The 16,958-nt window shown below is 36.8% G+C and overlaps 1 protein-coding gene across 4 annotated transcripts in view; it reads right to left on the bottom strand.

Moving 5' to 3' along the window:
* PSPC1 (paraspeckle component 1) overlaps positions 1-16,958 on the bottom strand; it is an 84,738-nt gene that overhangs the window by 64,957 nt on the left and 2,823 nt on the right. For all 4 annotated transcript variants that reach the window (XR_006739026.1, XR_006739027.1, XM_045567710.1 and 1 more), the window contains exons 3-4: positions 4,433-4,528; positions 2,521-2,717 (exon numbers count right to left, since the gene is read on the bottom strand). Coding sequence is in view for 2 of the 4 variants with exons in the window: in XM_045567710.1 (XP_045423666.1) it covers positions 2,521-2,717; positions 4,433-4,528 (293 nt within the window). In the remaining 2 variants the exon portion in view is untranslated. The remainder of the gene's footprint in view (positions 1-2,520; positions 2,718-4,432; positions 4,529-16,958) is intronic.

The following is a 16,958-nucleotide window of genomic DNA, read 5'->3' as shown; positions in this document are numbered from 1 at the left end:
TTGCAAAATTACTCTACTTCAAAAGTCAAAATACTTTCAGACGTGAGGCAAAGTTTTCTAAGAGCTTACAAGAAAAAAACTCTATAAGGTCTAAGGAAATGTACTTTGTCATCAATATATCCTCAGTATCCTGAGACAGTGTCTATTATAACTAACATTAAAGATGTGCTGAATTAGTTATACTACTGTTTGTCAGTAGTAACAAAAGAAATCTTTAGTACAGATGCTTTCACATCTAATCAATGTTATCTCCTACCTAACGCATGACTGTAGATAATGGGAAAATAAAGTAGCAAAGAGAAATGTCTACCAGGCTAAAAGAGAGAATATAATTCATATTGAACAGAAGTGTTAGGGCAACCAAGGTCCTTAGGAAAATGAACTGTAAAAACTTTCCAAGCTGATTTTGATATGTAACAAAATTTCAAAACCACTGGACTGGATAAACTTTAAGATCTCTCTTCTAGCACTAACAGCCAATGATTCAGTACCTTTATCTTAAAAAACAATTTTCAAGTTTTCTGTGAAATAAGAGATAGTTTCTTTTTAAACATACTATAAGATATGAATGAATTCAATTTTGTTAGAAGAGTGAACTTACAGAACTACCAGGTTTAGGGTCCAAATGAAATCAGAAATGTCTGACTAGTTTCTATCATTTGCTGAGCTGAATTCTGTTTTGACAAAATTTGTCATCAGCACAATTATTCAGTGACTTGATCATAACTGCTCAACAAACATTTACTGACTAATAACTTATGAAATAAAACACACACACAAAAAATCCTTGACTTTATCCTAAAGGAAATGAGAATTTACCAAAAGGATTTAGAGATGAATGATCAAATTTTCACCTTTAAAAAAAATTCTGGTTCTAATATATAGAATGGTTTAGAGAAGGCCAAGATTAGATGGCAGAAAGTTCAGTAAGACTACTCTAGAAACTCAGGCAGGCATCTGTGGTGCCTTGATCTCTGTGGTGACTCTGTCTCAAAAAAAAAAAAAAATAAAAAGGAACATAGAAAGCAAGAAGATGCTCCCCTCCCTCACCCCAAGATAGGGTCTTGCTCTGTTGCCCATGCTCGAGTACAGCGGCACCATTACAGCTCACTGCATCCACAAACTCCTGGGCTCAAGAACCTGGGCTCTAGCTACTTCAGCCTTCCAAGTAGCGGGAATTACTGGTGTGTGCGGCCATGCCCAGCTAATTTTTTTATTTTTTGTAGAGATGGGGTCTCCCTATGGTGCTCAGGCAGGTCTTGAACTCTTGCCCTCAAGTGATCATCCCACGTTGGCCTCCCAAAGAAAGTCATAGCATTAGAGTGCGTGAGCCACCACATTGGCCAGGTGCTTATTTATTTTAAGAAATACAAAAATAGGCCGGGCGCAGTGGTGGCTCACGCCTGTAATCCTAGCACTCTGGGAGGTGGAGGTGGGTGGATCGCTCAAGGTCAGGAGTTTGAGACCAGTCTGACCAAGAGCGAGACCCTGTCTCTACTAAAAATAGAAAGAAATTATCTGGCCAACTAAAAATATATATATAGAAAAAATTAGCTGGGCACATGCCTGTAGTCCCAGCTACTCGGGAGGCTGAGGCAGGAGGATTGCTTGAGCCCAGGAGTTTGAGGTTGCTGTGAGCTAGGCTGATGCCATGGCATTCTAGCCTGGGCAACAGAGTGAGATTCTGGCTCAAAAAAAAAAAAAAAGAAAGAAAGAAAGAAATACAAAAATAAACAAGCCAAAAAAAATATATAAAACTACTATGGGTAGTGGAAAAGATAAATTATAGGAGGAACTAGGAAAAATTAATTGGAAAATTAAAGAACAGACAAGAAGGGAGGTAAGACACAAATAATAAAGATAGACAGGCATTGTAAGAAAGAAGAAAAAGGGGATAAATGACCTTCTGAGATATATTTAAGCAGCTTGTCATATTGTTAGGTATTTGACCAGTGGATAAGAATAAATTATCACCTGTTATGACCATTCTTAGAAATTCAGTTACCATGATCAAGGGTTTAAAATGTTCTTGCCAACTACTAAGAATTTACTCTTCCTGAATCCCCATATCCATCTACACCCAACGCATCTTTTTCATCTCTGCCAAATTATCCATCTGTACTCTTTTGGTGTGTAGTAATAATCTTACATCATCAGCATTTGTCCTAACTCTTCTTTTCACCAAACAAAATCTTCTACGTGGCTTTATGCCATGTCTGCCTACCAAGAATTGCCCACTGGGTTTTTCTTTTTGACAACAGAATCATGTTCTGCTACTAGCAGAATTTAACATGCTTGAATTACCTTTGACAATACTACTCATGTAGGTAAAACTTACTTTTAATAAGTTTTTTTTAAAACGAAGTTCTCACAGAAAAGGGAGATTTTGATATTTAATACGTTGAATTCCAACTATGTCTCTAAGCAACTTAAATACTAATACTTATCAGTAGTATGTACAAATGAACCTCAAGGAAAAAAAGAAAATCACACCACAAATATATGAAAATCCATTTTTACCTTGCCTCATTAGCATTAACTGGTGTTCATGCCTAGCAGCTTCCATTTCTGCCTCCAGTTTCTCTTTGGCTTCTCTGATGTTTCTATCAACTTGCTCACGCTGCTGCTTTTCCATCTCATCAAGAGCCTTCCATCGAGATGCATACTCAAATTCAAATGTCCCAGGTTGAGCAAAACGTGGTGGCTGTTCTCTTTCCCTAAATTTACAGTAAAACATACAGAAATGTATGCTCAAAAGGTTAAACAACAACAAATGAGAAATAACAACAACTATCATTTATTAAGCATTTACAATGTTCAAGGCACTGTGTCAGGCAGGTACTCTAACAGGAATTATTAATACCTCATGGCAATATTGTGATGCCAGTTTAATGGGCCTGAGTTTAAGAAACTGACCAAGAATGCCCAACTAATAAGTGATGGAAGCAGTCTTCAAACTTATGCAATTGGGGTGGGGGGATGTAAAAAAATAAAAAAAACAGCTATGCAATCTGATACCAAAACCTCCTATAAGGCCTTTCTGGTTTTCATTCAATGAACTATTTTACATAAGGGATCTCGTGAGCCCAGGTGTTCAAGGCTGCAGTGAGCTATGATTGTGCCACTGCATGTCACATCCTGTCTCAAAAACAAAAAAAAGTACTGACAGGAACATAATCTCCACTCTACCGCTAAAAGTATAGATACTTTGCTGCAATTATAAATTTTAACTTTTATTTTGGGGTGGCGAGGTGAGCATGAGTGGGTGGGACAAAGTTGAGACAGATAAAGGAAGGTGTCAGAAAGGGAAAGATGTAGTAACACGAAAAAGCTTTGAAGATCTTCAGAGGCATATGACGAAAATCAAAGTTAGCCATGATCCTAGGTATTCTAATCGGAAAAACTTATTTGTATTTTTCCTTTTTAAAGTACTGATTAGGAAGTGGGAAGGAGTAGGAGGATCTAGCAACCACTAATTTTTCTAAAAGAATTGTTTATTAGCAGTTCCTAAGGCAGAGATTGACTATAATACAAATGTTTAAAACTCTTCATTTTCTCCCAAAGGAAACACCACTGAAATAACACGTACTTTTGGAGTATGAACTGAATTTGAATCTTGGCTGTTATGCTTTGTAAGCACTTCCCCTACTCTTTAGTAGAAAAATTGGGAATATAACTAGTTCTTATAAGGTTTGCTGGGGTAACTAAATTTATATGAACAAATATTGCCTATAAATTCCACTTCTTGTAAAACCCTTGTAATTCCAGTTCTCTAATTACCAAATCCAAAAGTGTGCTCTATTTCAAATTTGTAATATAACCTATAACAAGAAAAAAGTCATGTGAACAGAAAATCATAGTAAATCTTTTAAAAATAACATTATAAGAGAAATTAAAATGGTTGTGAATTACAATCAATTACTACTCCTCCTTCTCTGAAATACTCTCTTCCCTTGCTTCCAGGACACAGCTGTCCCCTTCAGTCCCATGACTGCTCCCTCTCAGTCTTTTCTGATTCCTTCTGATCTTCCTAACCTCTGTACATTAGAGTACTCCAGGGTTCAGGGTCTAGTGATGTAATGTTATAAACATCCTTGATAGCACATATCTAAAATATCTTTATTAATAAAATCTTACTGCAATAATATAGTTAGATAGAATAAACATTTGATAGCACAAAAAAGTGACTATAGTCAATAATAAGTTGACACATATTTAAAAATAACTAACAGTAGAATTGAAATGTTCCTAACACAAAGAAATGATTAATGCCTAAGGTGATGAATACCCCAATTAGCCTAATTTGATTAATCCACATTGTATATGCCTGTATTAAAACATCACATATACCCTATAAATATATACAATTATTATGTACCCATAAAATTTTAAAATAAATTTATAAATAAAATTTTAAAAAATAAAATCTTACTTATGATATTGTTGTGTTTTCTGCATCAGCTTCTCTGGCAAGCCATCTTCATCATCAAACTGCTCCATGGGCTCCACAATGACTGGACGAGGGGTCCTGGTAGGAATAAAAGCATTAATAAGAATTAATGTAGTGTCTAGAATTAATATCCTGCTGGAAATTTTTTATAATAATAAAGATATATACTTGGAAATGTCTCACTTTAGGAAAATGTCTCAGAAATACTATAGGTACTCATAAAATCAGTCAATAAACATTTGCTGAGTCAGACATAGATGAATGTTAAAGCAAGAAAAAGATGAGTAAATAAAGCAACAATTATGGACCAGCATAACCACTATAGTTAACTTTTACAAAATACAATGAAAAAAAATGCCCTTGTTTTTATGTATGTAGCCTTCATTGTCCGCATGTCCCACCACCTCAACCAACTGATCTCTGCCTACCTCCTAGTCTCCTGTGTCTACCATTACTGCTTAAAAAATTCAAAAACGTTAAAACCAAAAATGAGACCTAAAAGATGTCAGCCAAGCAAAAGTGAAGGAGGGCAGGCAGAGGACATTAGATATTCAAGGAGAAAGTTAGGAAGAGAGGGAAGAGACAAGAGAGGATGATCAAAGATTATGAGTAGAAAACCTTTAGTATTTTCTCAAGTAGGAGGAAGAGTTCTTGGAGGGGGAGGAATAAGAAGAATGGATGAGATACTAATATTAAAATTTTCTTTGCTATCAGTTCTTCACCACACAAGCTGCATTAAAATCTATTTATACTTCGAACAGTGATGCTTCATTCAGAGAGAAACAAGTGAACTTAACTTATTTAAGTTATTTCACTTAAGTGAACTTAACTAGAAAAGCTAGAGAAATGAAGGGGGCATTCTGGATTCCAAAAGCTTTCCTTGACACATAAATTTCCAGAGATTAACATGGACTTTAGATCCTAAACTATAGGAAAAGACACAAAATGATTTTTTTTAATTATTACTAAGCTACTACAGATATTTTAAAAGCAGGTACAGAATACCATGGGATAGTGGAATGGTATTACAGAAACCTCAGATAAACTGAGTGGGAATCCAAAAGAAAAGGGATCTGGGGTGTGGTACTCCTAAAGGTACAAAGGGGTCCAGGGCCAAAATGAAAGTGTATTATATGGACCATTTATTTGCCCACTGGAAGCCATGGCAGCACCACCAACATCAGAACAGTAATAGAACCAGATGAGAAGAGCTAAATCTGAGTAGAGGCCATCAAAGAAATGAGCACACCCCTCCAATAACACAAGGCCATCCTACCTCAAAGAAAATCCAGAAAAACGGACTCAAGAAAGAAAATAAACTAAGCAGATCATCTGTCTCTTAGAACATGACAGACTTACTTGGAACTGATAAAATTATATGAAGCCAAGGGAAATGGTAAATAAAATTAAGAGAAAAATATGACATCTCTGTACTCTCGAATGTCTTCAACGTATGAATATGGGCCACTAGACAACTCTTATTAGGGGAGAGGGGAAATACAGCCTTCTGGGAGGGAACTTATATAATACATGCAAAATTCATAATCATCCCCAAACCAGTCATCTTATTTCTACAATTCCACGTCTAAAGAGAGATGTGAAATAGTGAGCAAAGATCAGTCACAACCACATTCATGACATTATACAACACAAAAGGATGGAGGAACATGGGTATGTGTGGTATACAAAGGAAATGCTTAAAGAACTTTGTCTTATTTTTTGTTTATTGGGACATATGCTAAAATGTTGACATCTATGATTTCATTGTATGTACTACTTCCTACAGTAGCTCCTTTTGTCCATTTTCTCACCCAACCTGTTTGTTTCATGTTCATCTTTAGATGCTAACAAAAGTTTGTCAAATCTAACAAATTCTGTTTACTATACAATTACTAAATTTATTCTTTTTATGAATGTATGTACATATTATACACCAAAAAAAAGACTCAAAGGAAACAAATCGAAGTGTTCAAACATGTTAAATCTGGAGTTACGGATCTGGAGTTTTTATTTTTCTCCCCATTTTGCCACCAAACCAATCATCAGTTTGGTTGTAAACTTCAACAATGTCCCACTCTGGAAAAATTTAAGCAACATAGTAACTTCTGTAGAGGAAACTCAGTCCCCTGAAAGCCCTATCATGTGGAGAGGAGCTCCACACATTTTCATGAATACCACTTCAGACTTTCCTGTTAAGATACACATTAGGTTATCAAGTATGAAATGTCTGATTTCCTTAAGTACTAAGTTTGACAGTTGATATCTCTGAGATTTCACTTTGACACTTCTGGGGTTTTTTGTGTGTGTGTGTGTGAAGGTACATCCTCATTCTTTCAAATGCACGGTTTTGCTTGTGATTATCTTTCAAATTTTTTGTTAAAGCAATTTTTGTGAAACCATGGATAAGGCTAAAATTCATGTTATTTTCGAATATGAGTTCTGTCGTGAACCAATTTGGTGCAGGAAGCTCGAAATATCAAGGAAGTGTTTGGGAACGATGTGCCTAATGAACACACAGAATGGTTTGAGAGGTTCCATTCTGGTGATTTTAATCTTGAAAATGAGCCATGTAGGCAACCTGAGACCAATGTGGATGAAGATGAGCTGAAAGCTGTAGTGGAAACAAATCCATCTCAACCTACACATGAATTAGCAGCAAGGTTAGACATTACTACTGCAACAATATTGGACCATATGAAACAAATCAGCAAGGTAAAGAAGCTGAGTAGATGGGTTCTGCATGAATTAAATGAGTGTCAAAAGAGAAATTGTCTCAAAGCTTACCTTTCTTTGTTGTCATGACATAAAGGCAAACGATTTCTACACTGCATTGTTACGTGTGATGAAAAATGGATTCTTTTTGACAATCACAAGGGTTCAGCACATGGATAAAGATGAAGTGCCGAAACACAGTTTAAAACCAAATATTCATCAAAAAAAGCTAATGGTGTGTGTTTGGTGATCCAGCGCTAGTATTAGCCACTACAGCTTCATAAAACCTGGTCAATCCATTACAGCAGATGTCTACTGCAACCACCTGGATGAAACGATGAGGATGCCTGTGATTAAGCAGTTGAGACAGAGACAGGCCAATCCTCTTCCAAGACAATGCTTGACCACAAGTCGCACAAGTAATGCTGCTCAAACTACAGAAGATGGACTTGGAAACTTTGTTTTCCACTGTATTCACCAGATCTTGGCACCAAATGACTACCACTTCTTCGAGGCTTTCAACCACTTCTTACAAGGAAAAATATTCCATTCTCAACAAGCTGTGGAAAAATCGCCACTTGCTCTCCAGGCTTCTTTGTTGCTGGCATAAACAAGCTAACGTTAAGATGGCAACACTTATGTTGATAGTTTAGGCTCATACTTTTTGCTTGTTGTTTGAGATATAATAAACTACACTTTTGATTCGAAATCGGACATTTCATACTAATAGACCTAATACAAATAATGCAGATTATGGTGAACATAAACCTTTTTGAAATTATCCTTCTTTCTGAGAGTCTGAATTTTCAGTAATTGCCAGATAATTAGGAATGTTGTGACTGACACCAATCCCCTAACATACACACACACACACACACACACAAACAAACAAACCCTGGACTCCTAGGCTCAGATGACACACCATACGCGTTGTCTCAATTCACTGCTGGATGAATCCAGCATGTCCTGTGTGGCTCTAATGGGAGAGGACTCTTGGAAGTTTGCACCTAGTTTCCTCAAGGCTACACCATGCAACTTTTTCCTTTGCTGATTTTTCGTCTTATCTTTTCACTGTAAGAAATCTTAGCTGGAGTACGACTATATGCTGAAGGCTGCTAAGTCCTTATCATGATCCACGGAACACAGAGGTGGTCTTGGATTCCCCATGATACACCCGTAAGCACCCTAACCAAGTATAACTTCTGTAGATGTTTTCACATTTTTATTTCCAGTCTTTTTTTTATAGTCAGCTCATTAACACATTAGGAACACAGCATGCATCTAGTTTTACATCCTTCCTTTTTTGCTTGCTCAATGAAAGTTTTGTTTTAAAAAATAAAAATTTTAAGAGTTGTTACACAGCACATGCGCATAAGCAGAATGCCCTGCCATGACCAAATTTAGAGTTATAATTTATTTAATTTTATTTTTATTGAGATATAATTCATGTACCACAAAATTCCCCCTTTTAAACTATGTAAGTCAGTGGTTCTTTAGTATGTGCAATCATCACAATCTAAATCCAGAACATTTTCTTCACCCCCAAAAGAAATCCTGAACCCATTAACAGTTAACTCCCTATAAGTTCCCCTGCCCTGAGCCTCTGGAAACCACTAGTCTACTTTTAGTCTCCATGGCATATCTTCCTTTAAAACAAAAACTATTACTATGAGTGTTGCATTTTCCAGTGTCATGTAATATTCCTTGGGAAATAATTAATTACATACTAATCCATAGTAAGTATACTTTTATTTGAGCAATTACATATTAATTTAAAATTGTCCAAAATTTTATCACAAGTGATAAACCAGAAATAAAGAGATACACCAGAACTGGTGTCAAATTATTTACTTAAAATATATATATCTTATATTAATGAATCAAAGAATCTTAACGTTTTGTAGGGCTGGTGATGCCCAGGCTGGTCTCAAACTCCTGTTCTCAAGCCATCCCATCAACTTCAGCATCCCAAAGTGCTGGGATTACAGCCATGAGCCACTGCCCAGCACAGAATCTTAAGGTTTTAATACCTAGTAGCTAAATCCCTTCCAGAAACAAAATAACTAATTTCCATTAGCACCAGGATCTATAAAAACACTCATGTGGCTTCATTTTTATTCCCTGGGTATTTTTAAGTCTTTGCCAATACAATAGTTTCTTTAAAGTTTTGCTTTGTCTTTTTTTTTTGAGACAGAGTCTCACTTTGTTGCCCACACTAGAGTGAGTGCCCTGGCATCAGCCTAGCTCACAGCAACCTCAAACTCCTGGGCTTAAGCGATCCTACTGCCTCAGCCTCCCGAGTAGCTGGGACTACAGGCATGCGCCACCATGCCCAGCTGATTTTTTTTTCTATATATATTTTTAGTTGTCCAGATAATTTTTATTTCTATTTTTAGTAGAGACGAGGTCTCGCTCAGGCTGGTCTCGAACTCCTGACCTTGAGCGATCCACCCGCCTCGGCCTCCCAGAGGGCTAGGATTACAGGCGTGAGCCACTGCGCCCGCCTGCTTTGTCTTTTAATAATTAAAAAAAACCCAGCTGGGTGTGGTGGCTCACACCTGTCTGTAATTCTAGCACTCTGGAAGGCCGAGGAGTGGATCATTTGGGCTCAGGAGTTTGAGACCAGCCTGAGCAAGAGCGAAACCCCATCTCTACTAAAAATAGAAAGAAATTAGCTGGGCAACTAATAATATATAGAAAAAATTAGCTGGGCATGGTAGCCCATGCCTGTAGTCCCAGCTACTCCGGAGGCTGAGGCAGGAGGATTACTTGAGCCCAGGAGTTTGAGGTTGCTGTGAGCTAGGCTGACGCCAAGGCACTCACTCTAGCCCGGGCAACAGAGTGAGACTCTGTCTCAAAAAAAAAAAAAAAAAACCAAAAAACCCTAAATATCTAGCTGTCAATCTTAAAAACTACCCAAGCCACAAATATCTCTTTCCTGAATCAGAAAAATGCACAGAAATTTAACTTAGTGTCGGAGAGAAATAATAAACAGTAAATTATTTTCCTCCCAAAAACAATAATAAAGGGGGACAAAAATTAGCAAATAGAGTAATGCTACATACAATGAGCATTTGAACCACATTAATAGTTATAACAAAAAAGAGGTTACTCCTTGCAACAGACTGGATATTTTGTGTCCCCTCAAAATTCATAAACTGAAATCTAATCCCTAATGTGATGGTATCTGGGCCTTTGAGAGACAACTAGGTCATGAGGATGGACTCCTCATGAAGGGAATTAGTGCCCTTATAAAAGAGACTCCAGAGACCCTTCACCCCTTCCATCATGAAAAGAAACAGAGTGAAAAGATGACTGTCTATGAATCAAGAAGTAGAACCTCACCAGATACCGAATATGCCAGCACCTTAATCTTGGACTTCCCAGCTTCCAAAACTGTGAGAAATAAACTTCCATTTTTAATAATCCTGCCAGTCTATGGTACTTTGTTATAGCAGCCTGAGTGGACTAACATATTCCTTATCTATTATTCTAAGAGGTTTTCTTCAAAGTTAAAGGATTTACAATTAATTTGGACACTTGCATCCTTTACTTTCCAAAGTATTTTGGGTTACCATAATTCAATTAGTTTAAAAGAAACCATTAAGCCTTTTCTAAGGAAATTCTGAAATAAATTTGCCCCATAAAAATCTATAGCTGGGGACTGAGGATGCAGAGCTCACAGAGACAAGGCTGAGGACATGGAGTGGCCCCCAGACACCAAGCTGGCCCACCTGGTAAAAGACATGAAGATCAAGTCCCTAGAGGAGATCTCTCTTCTCCCTGCCATTGGCTTTTTCTGAGATTTTGAAGACTATGCCACATATAAAAGCAAACCTTCAGAAGACAGAAGACCTGGTCTGAGGCATCTGTTACCATCAGGGACTACAATGGCCATGTTAGTCTGAGTGTTAAGTGCTGCTCCAATATGGTAGCCATGACTATCCAGGGATTCACCATCCTGGCCAAGCTCTCCATGGTGGCTGAGAGCCAAGGCTACTGGGGGAATACCATACTATTCCTTGCAAAGTGACTCGCCACTGTGGCTCTGTGCTGTTTTGCCTCATCCCTGCCCCCAGAGACACTGCCACTGTCTGGGCACCTATGGCCAAGAAGCTTCTGCTGATGGCCAGTATTTGCTACACCTTGGCCAGGAGCTGGACACCCTGGGCAACTTCGCCAAAGTCGCCTTTGATGCATCTCCAAGATCTACAGCTACCTCAGCCCTAACCTCAGGTAAGAGACTGTGTTCATCAAGTCTTCCTATCAGGAATTCACAGATTATTTCGTACAGACACATACCAGTGTCCTATACAAAGAACCCAGGCTCCAGCTGTAGCCACTACATAGCATTTTTAGACAAGAAAAACAGTGAACTAATTAAGCATATTGTAAAAAAGAAATCTATAACCAGAAAACAAAGAATGACCAAATATTAAGTACTGTAGTGTTTACCACCACTTTACCTATTACAATAATAAAGGGAAAAAAATCTAAATGCCTACCAATAGAGGAACAGCTAAATCTGGCATAATTATAAAGAAATACTATACAGAATCTTTAACGACATGAGAAATAATTCACAAGAAAAACTTCACTTTATAAAAAGGATACTAATAAGGAAAAATTCTTGGGTTTATCATAAAGCAATCACCCTAAAGTTAATAAAATAGGTAGTGATGCAAAGGGAAAGTCTGAAACATCTAGCAGTGTTCTCTCCCAGAAAGCTACAATAATAAAGTTAACAGTAAAAACTCTCAAAAGCCTAAGAAGAAAAATCCAAATTGAAAGACATTCTGCAAAGCTAGTATCCTGGACTCTTCAAAAATGCCAAAGTCATGATACTGACCATTTCTGTCATTTGAGGAACTATTCCAGATAAAAGGAAATTAAAGACATGATAACTAAATTCAATGAGTGATTCTTGACTATTGTATTGAAAAAAACAGCTATAAAGGGTATTACTGGCAGTGGGGGAAATTTAAATATGGACTGTATGTTAGATAACAGTATTGAATGCAAATTTCCTCACATGACCACTGTATTGTGGCTATATAAGACAATCTTCTTAGGAAATAAATGTCAAATACCATATTCACAGATAAAGCATGCCAACTGTAGCTGACTCAAATGATACAGCAAAATTTGTGTATATATAGCATGACAAAAAGGTGGCAAAATGCTAACAATTAACAAATGTGAGTAGAGGGTATGGGTGTTAAACATACTATGTTGGCAACTTTTCAATAGGTATGAATTTTTTGCATATAAAAAGTTATACTTCAAAATCAGTGTTCCCTATGCTTACTCTCTTTAACCAATGATCCACTATGGAAATAAATTAATCATAAGGTTTATTTGACAACTGCTACACTTTGGCCAGGGGCTACACTGCCACCTGGGCAACTTCGCCAGGGAATGAGGCACACCAGCACAGAGCCACTCTGGTACAGAGTTTGCTGATTCCTCTAGTAGCCTTGCTGCACAGCAACCGTGGAGAGCTTGGCCAGGATGATAACCCCCTGGATGGTGGTGGCTGCCATGTAGGAACACTTAATAGTATTAGATTAATACTAAAACCAGCATGAAAACTGTATGATGGCCAAGTGGCTAACAGTATTCAGCTGAGAGAATAAGGTCATACAAGCCACATTCCTCCCTTGCCAGACATATACAGGCTTTACACTATTCTATATTAAAATATACTATGTAAGTTAATTTAAAGGGTTGTTTTACAGGGAAAATTTACTTCCCTAAATCAAGCTGAAACATGTATTTTTCTGCTTTTGTGGCAGCAACCCCAACATTTTTAAAATACCAGTTGGAAAATGGTAAAAAACAGATCACTATCTCTTCATTTAATTTAACCTGCAATGATCTTTAAAAGAAAAAAAAAGCACCTGCAGCTGGTAAGAAAATAATTTCACTATGTGAATGCTTATCATTATGCCTACCCAATTTCTACACAGCTCTAGAGCGCGAGCATTTCTAATGCTCTAAGTGTGATTCTAATGTTTAAAGATGTAGGTATAGCATCATCGTCATAGGGGAAAGTTCAATTTTCCTTTTCTTCCCCATTTGTCTGCCTCTTTTCTAATGTCAAAATAGCATAAAAATGTAATTTACACATACTTTTGCATATTATGTTCATTATGCATACTGTATAATACTATCTACTCAAAACCATGTATAGTATACAGCACTTTACAGCAACTTAACAGTTGACCTTTGAACAACATAGAGGTCAGGGGCACCAACCTCCTGCACAGTCAAAAATCCACTTATTACTTTTGACTCCCCCAAAATTTAACTACTAACAGCCTACTGCTGACCAGGAGCCTTACCAATAACAGTCAACTGGCACATATTTTGTTATATGTATTTTATACTGTATTCTCACAATAAAGTAAGCTAGAGAAAAGAAAATGTTATTAATAAAATCTTAAGAAAGAAAAAATACATTATTCATTACATGGAAGTAGGTCAACAGAAAGGTCTTCATCTTCATCATCTTCACATTGAGTAGGCTGAGAAGGATGAAGAAGAGAAGTTGGTCTTGCTGTCTCAGGGGTAACAGAAGAGGCAGGGAAGCAGAAGGGGAGGTAGAAGAAGAGGCAGGCACACTCGGTATAACTTTCACTGAAAAAACTGTTGAAAGTAGACCCCTGCAGTTCAAGCCAGTGTTGGTTCAAGGGTCAACTGTATTTTTAAGAGAAATTTTGATTATACAAGATATTTACGTTTAGAAACTAAACCCCTATGGTACTACTCCTGTAAGTCACTTATCATTTATTCAGATATCTGAGATTCAGTCAGTGAATAAATATTTGATTGCCTAATTTGTACCAAGACTGTACTTGGGGCCAATGATACAAAGGGTAAATAAAAAAACGTTCCTAATGTCTTAAGAGAAACAAAAAATACGTGAGTAAACAATAAAGTAGACAGTTTAAGAGCTAGGAAGGGAAAAAACAGAATGCTGTCATAGAGAACAACAGAGGGAACCCATTTGAGATACGGCCATCAGGGAAATTCTCCATGAGGTGACATTTCAGCTGGGATGACTACACACAACAGCAGGGAAAAGAGCATCCTGAGTTCCACGAGCAAGTTTATTTAACAAGCAACAAAGTTCCTGAGCAAGGAGAGTCTATTGGCAAATAAACCATTCCACTGAGAGCACAACATAAAAAGCAAGGAATCTGGCATCAGATTAAACTATTACAACTAATGCAACTTACTACAACTTAATAGCTGTACAACGGTAAGCAAATAACATGTCTGAGGCAATTTTCTCATCTGAAAAATGGAACGAATAATAACCAGAGTTGCTGCAGAAATCCAAGAGAAAATGATTTGTGCATTCCCTCAAAACTGTCTTTAAATTATTTAAAACCCACCTATAAGAAATAGTTAAGTATTTACCAAGCCTGGCTATGACTTTAAAAAACACCAATTAACCCTAAAAAAATAAATAAAAAAAAATAAAAAAAAAAAATAAAAAACACCAATTAATCAAAGCTTTCAATAGAAAAAAAATAATCACATAAATAATCACATGCCTTGCCTATTGGTTTAGTTTCTTCATGAAACAGTTATCACAAGCTTACAGTGTGGCAAGGGATTATTAGAATACAGGTGCTGAAATTATACTATTGAACAAGATAAGTCCCTGACCTCATGGAACTTATACTCTACTTGCAGACAAAGACACATAAAGCACTTAAAACAGTAAGTGCTAGGAAGAAAAATAAATTAGGGAGTAAGTCATCAGTGACAGGGCAGAGAGGATGGCTATTTTAAGATACAATGGTCAACTTTTTGAGAAGATAACATTTTTAACAAAGTGTGAATAAAATGGAAAAAACTTGCAACAATCTGGAGAGAGAGCATTCTCTAAGCACAAGGAACAAGACCAAAGTCTCTGACAAACAACAAGTTGGCTATGTTGTAAAATAGCAGATGTAACTCGAGTTTCAGTTTTAGCATGAATGCTTAACAGTTAAAAACAAATTGAAAAAGTTTTTACAAATCACCAAACTAAGCTCCATGGGGCCAGGAAACAATTTTTTTATTCCAATTCCCTAAACACTAAAATATTTGAATGATCTCAACCAATAACTGACAGCACCACACAATAAGGAAATACAAAGAACCTAAATAACCAAAAACATTTTGGAAACGGATGATTTATACTACCTGATTTCAAAACTTATGATAAATCAGGTAATTAAGTAAGTGCAGTTTGGGAACAGACATACCAATTAATGAAACGAATGCAGATTTTTTCCCCCCAAATTTATGATAAAGGTACAAAGGTAACAAAGGGGGAAATCATAATCTTTTCAATTTATAGTGCTGAAACAACTGGAGATCCACATGAAGAAAAAAGAATTCTTAACTCACATCATAATCAAAATATATGATAGGTATAAATATAAAAGCTATAAAGTTTTTAAAGAAAACACGAGAAAAGCTTTGCAACCTTAGGATAGGCAAAGGACACATAGGGCATATAAAGCACAAACCATTAAAGAAAAAAATAATCACAACTGGACTTCACAAAATATAAAAACCTCTGCTCTTTGAAGGTCACTGTGATTAAAATTAAAAACCAAGCCACAGACTAGGAGAAATATTCATAATACAGACATGTACCTAGACTTAATAATTCAGTAAGAAGACAAACCACCCAATTAACTGGGCAAAAAACTTCAGACACTTCACAAAAGATACATAATTGGCCAAAAAGCAGATGAAAATATGCCTATAGTTAGTCATCAGGAAAATAAAATTTAAACCACAATGAGATTCCCCTACACTAACTATAGTATCTAACAGACTAAAAGCACCAACACTGTTATTTTATGGAGCAACCAGAAGCCTCTTTCATTGCTGGTGGGAATGTTAAGTGATACAACCACTTTGGAAAACATTTTGGCAGTTTCTTATAAAGTTAAACATAGAGCAATTTACCTCTAAATATTTACCCAAGCCACTTGAAAGCATAATGTTCACAAGCAGCCTTGTAGACAAACGTTCACAGTAGCTTTATTCACAATGGCCAATAGCTGGACACAACTCAAACTTCCACCCACATGTCACTGGACAAACTATAGTTATGTTCATACAATGGAATATGAGTTAGCCATAAAGAGCAACAAAATACTGAATAAACCATGACATGAATGGAATCTCATCAACATTATGCTAAGCAAGAGAAGCTAGACATGGAAGAGAACATACTATATGATTTCATTTAATATTAGAAAAGACAAACTTATCTACAGAAACAGAAATATCAATAGCTGTCTAGGGCAAGGATACAGGGTGGGGAACAATCACAAAACGGCACAAGATAACTTTTTCGGGATGATGGAAATGTTCTCTATTTTGATTATAGCGGTGAGTTACATGAGTACATACGTTTGTTAAAACTCACTTGGCTCTCCATTTAAAACAAGATGCTTCTTTTTTTTTTTTTTTTTTTTTTTTGAGATAAGAGTCCTGTGTTGTTGCCCAGGCTAGAGTGTAGTGACATCAACGTAGCTCACTCCTGGGCTCAAGCGATCCTCCTGCGTCAGCCTCCCAAGTAGCTGAGACTACAGGCGTGTGCCACCGTGCAGGGCTAATTTTTCTATTTTTTGTAGAGATGAGGGTCTTGCTCTTGCTCAGGCTGGTCTCAAACTCCTGACCTCAAACAATCCTCTCTCCTCAGCCTCCCAGAGTGCTAGGATTCCACGCGTGAGCCACCATGCCCAGCCCCAAGATGCTTTCTAATACATGTAAATTATAA

Source organism: Lemur catta, chromosome 13, assembly GCF_020740605.2.
Source record: "Lemur catta isolate mLemCat1 chromosome 13, mLemCat1.pri, whole genome shotgun sequence".
Classification (NCBI taxonomy): Eukaryota; Metazoa; Chordata; class Mammalia; order Primates; family Lemuridae; genus Lemur; species Lemur catta.
The sequence above is the reverse complement of the archived record's forward strand: the minus strand, read 5'-3'. Positions and strand labels throughout refer to the sequence as shown.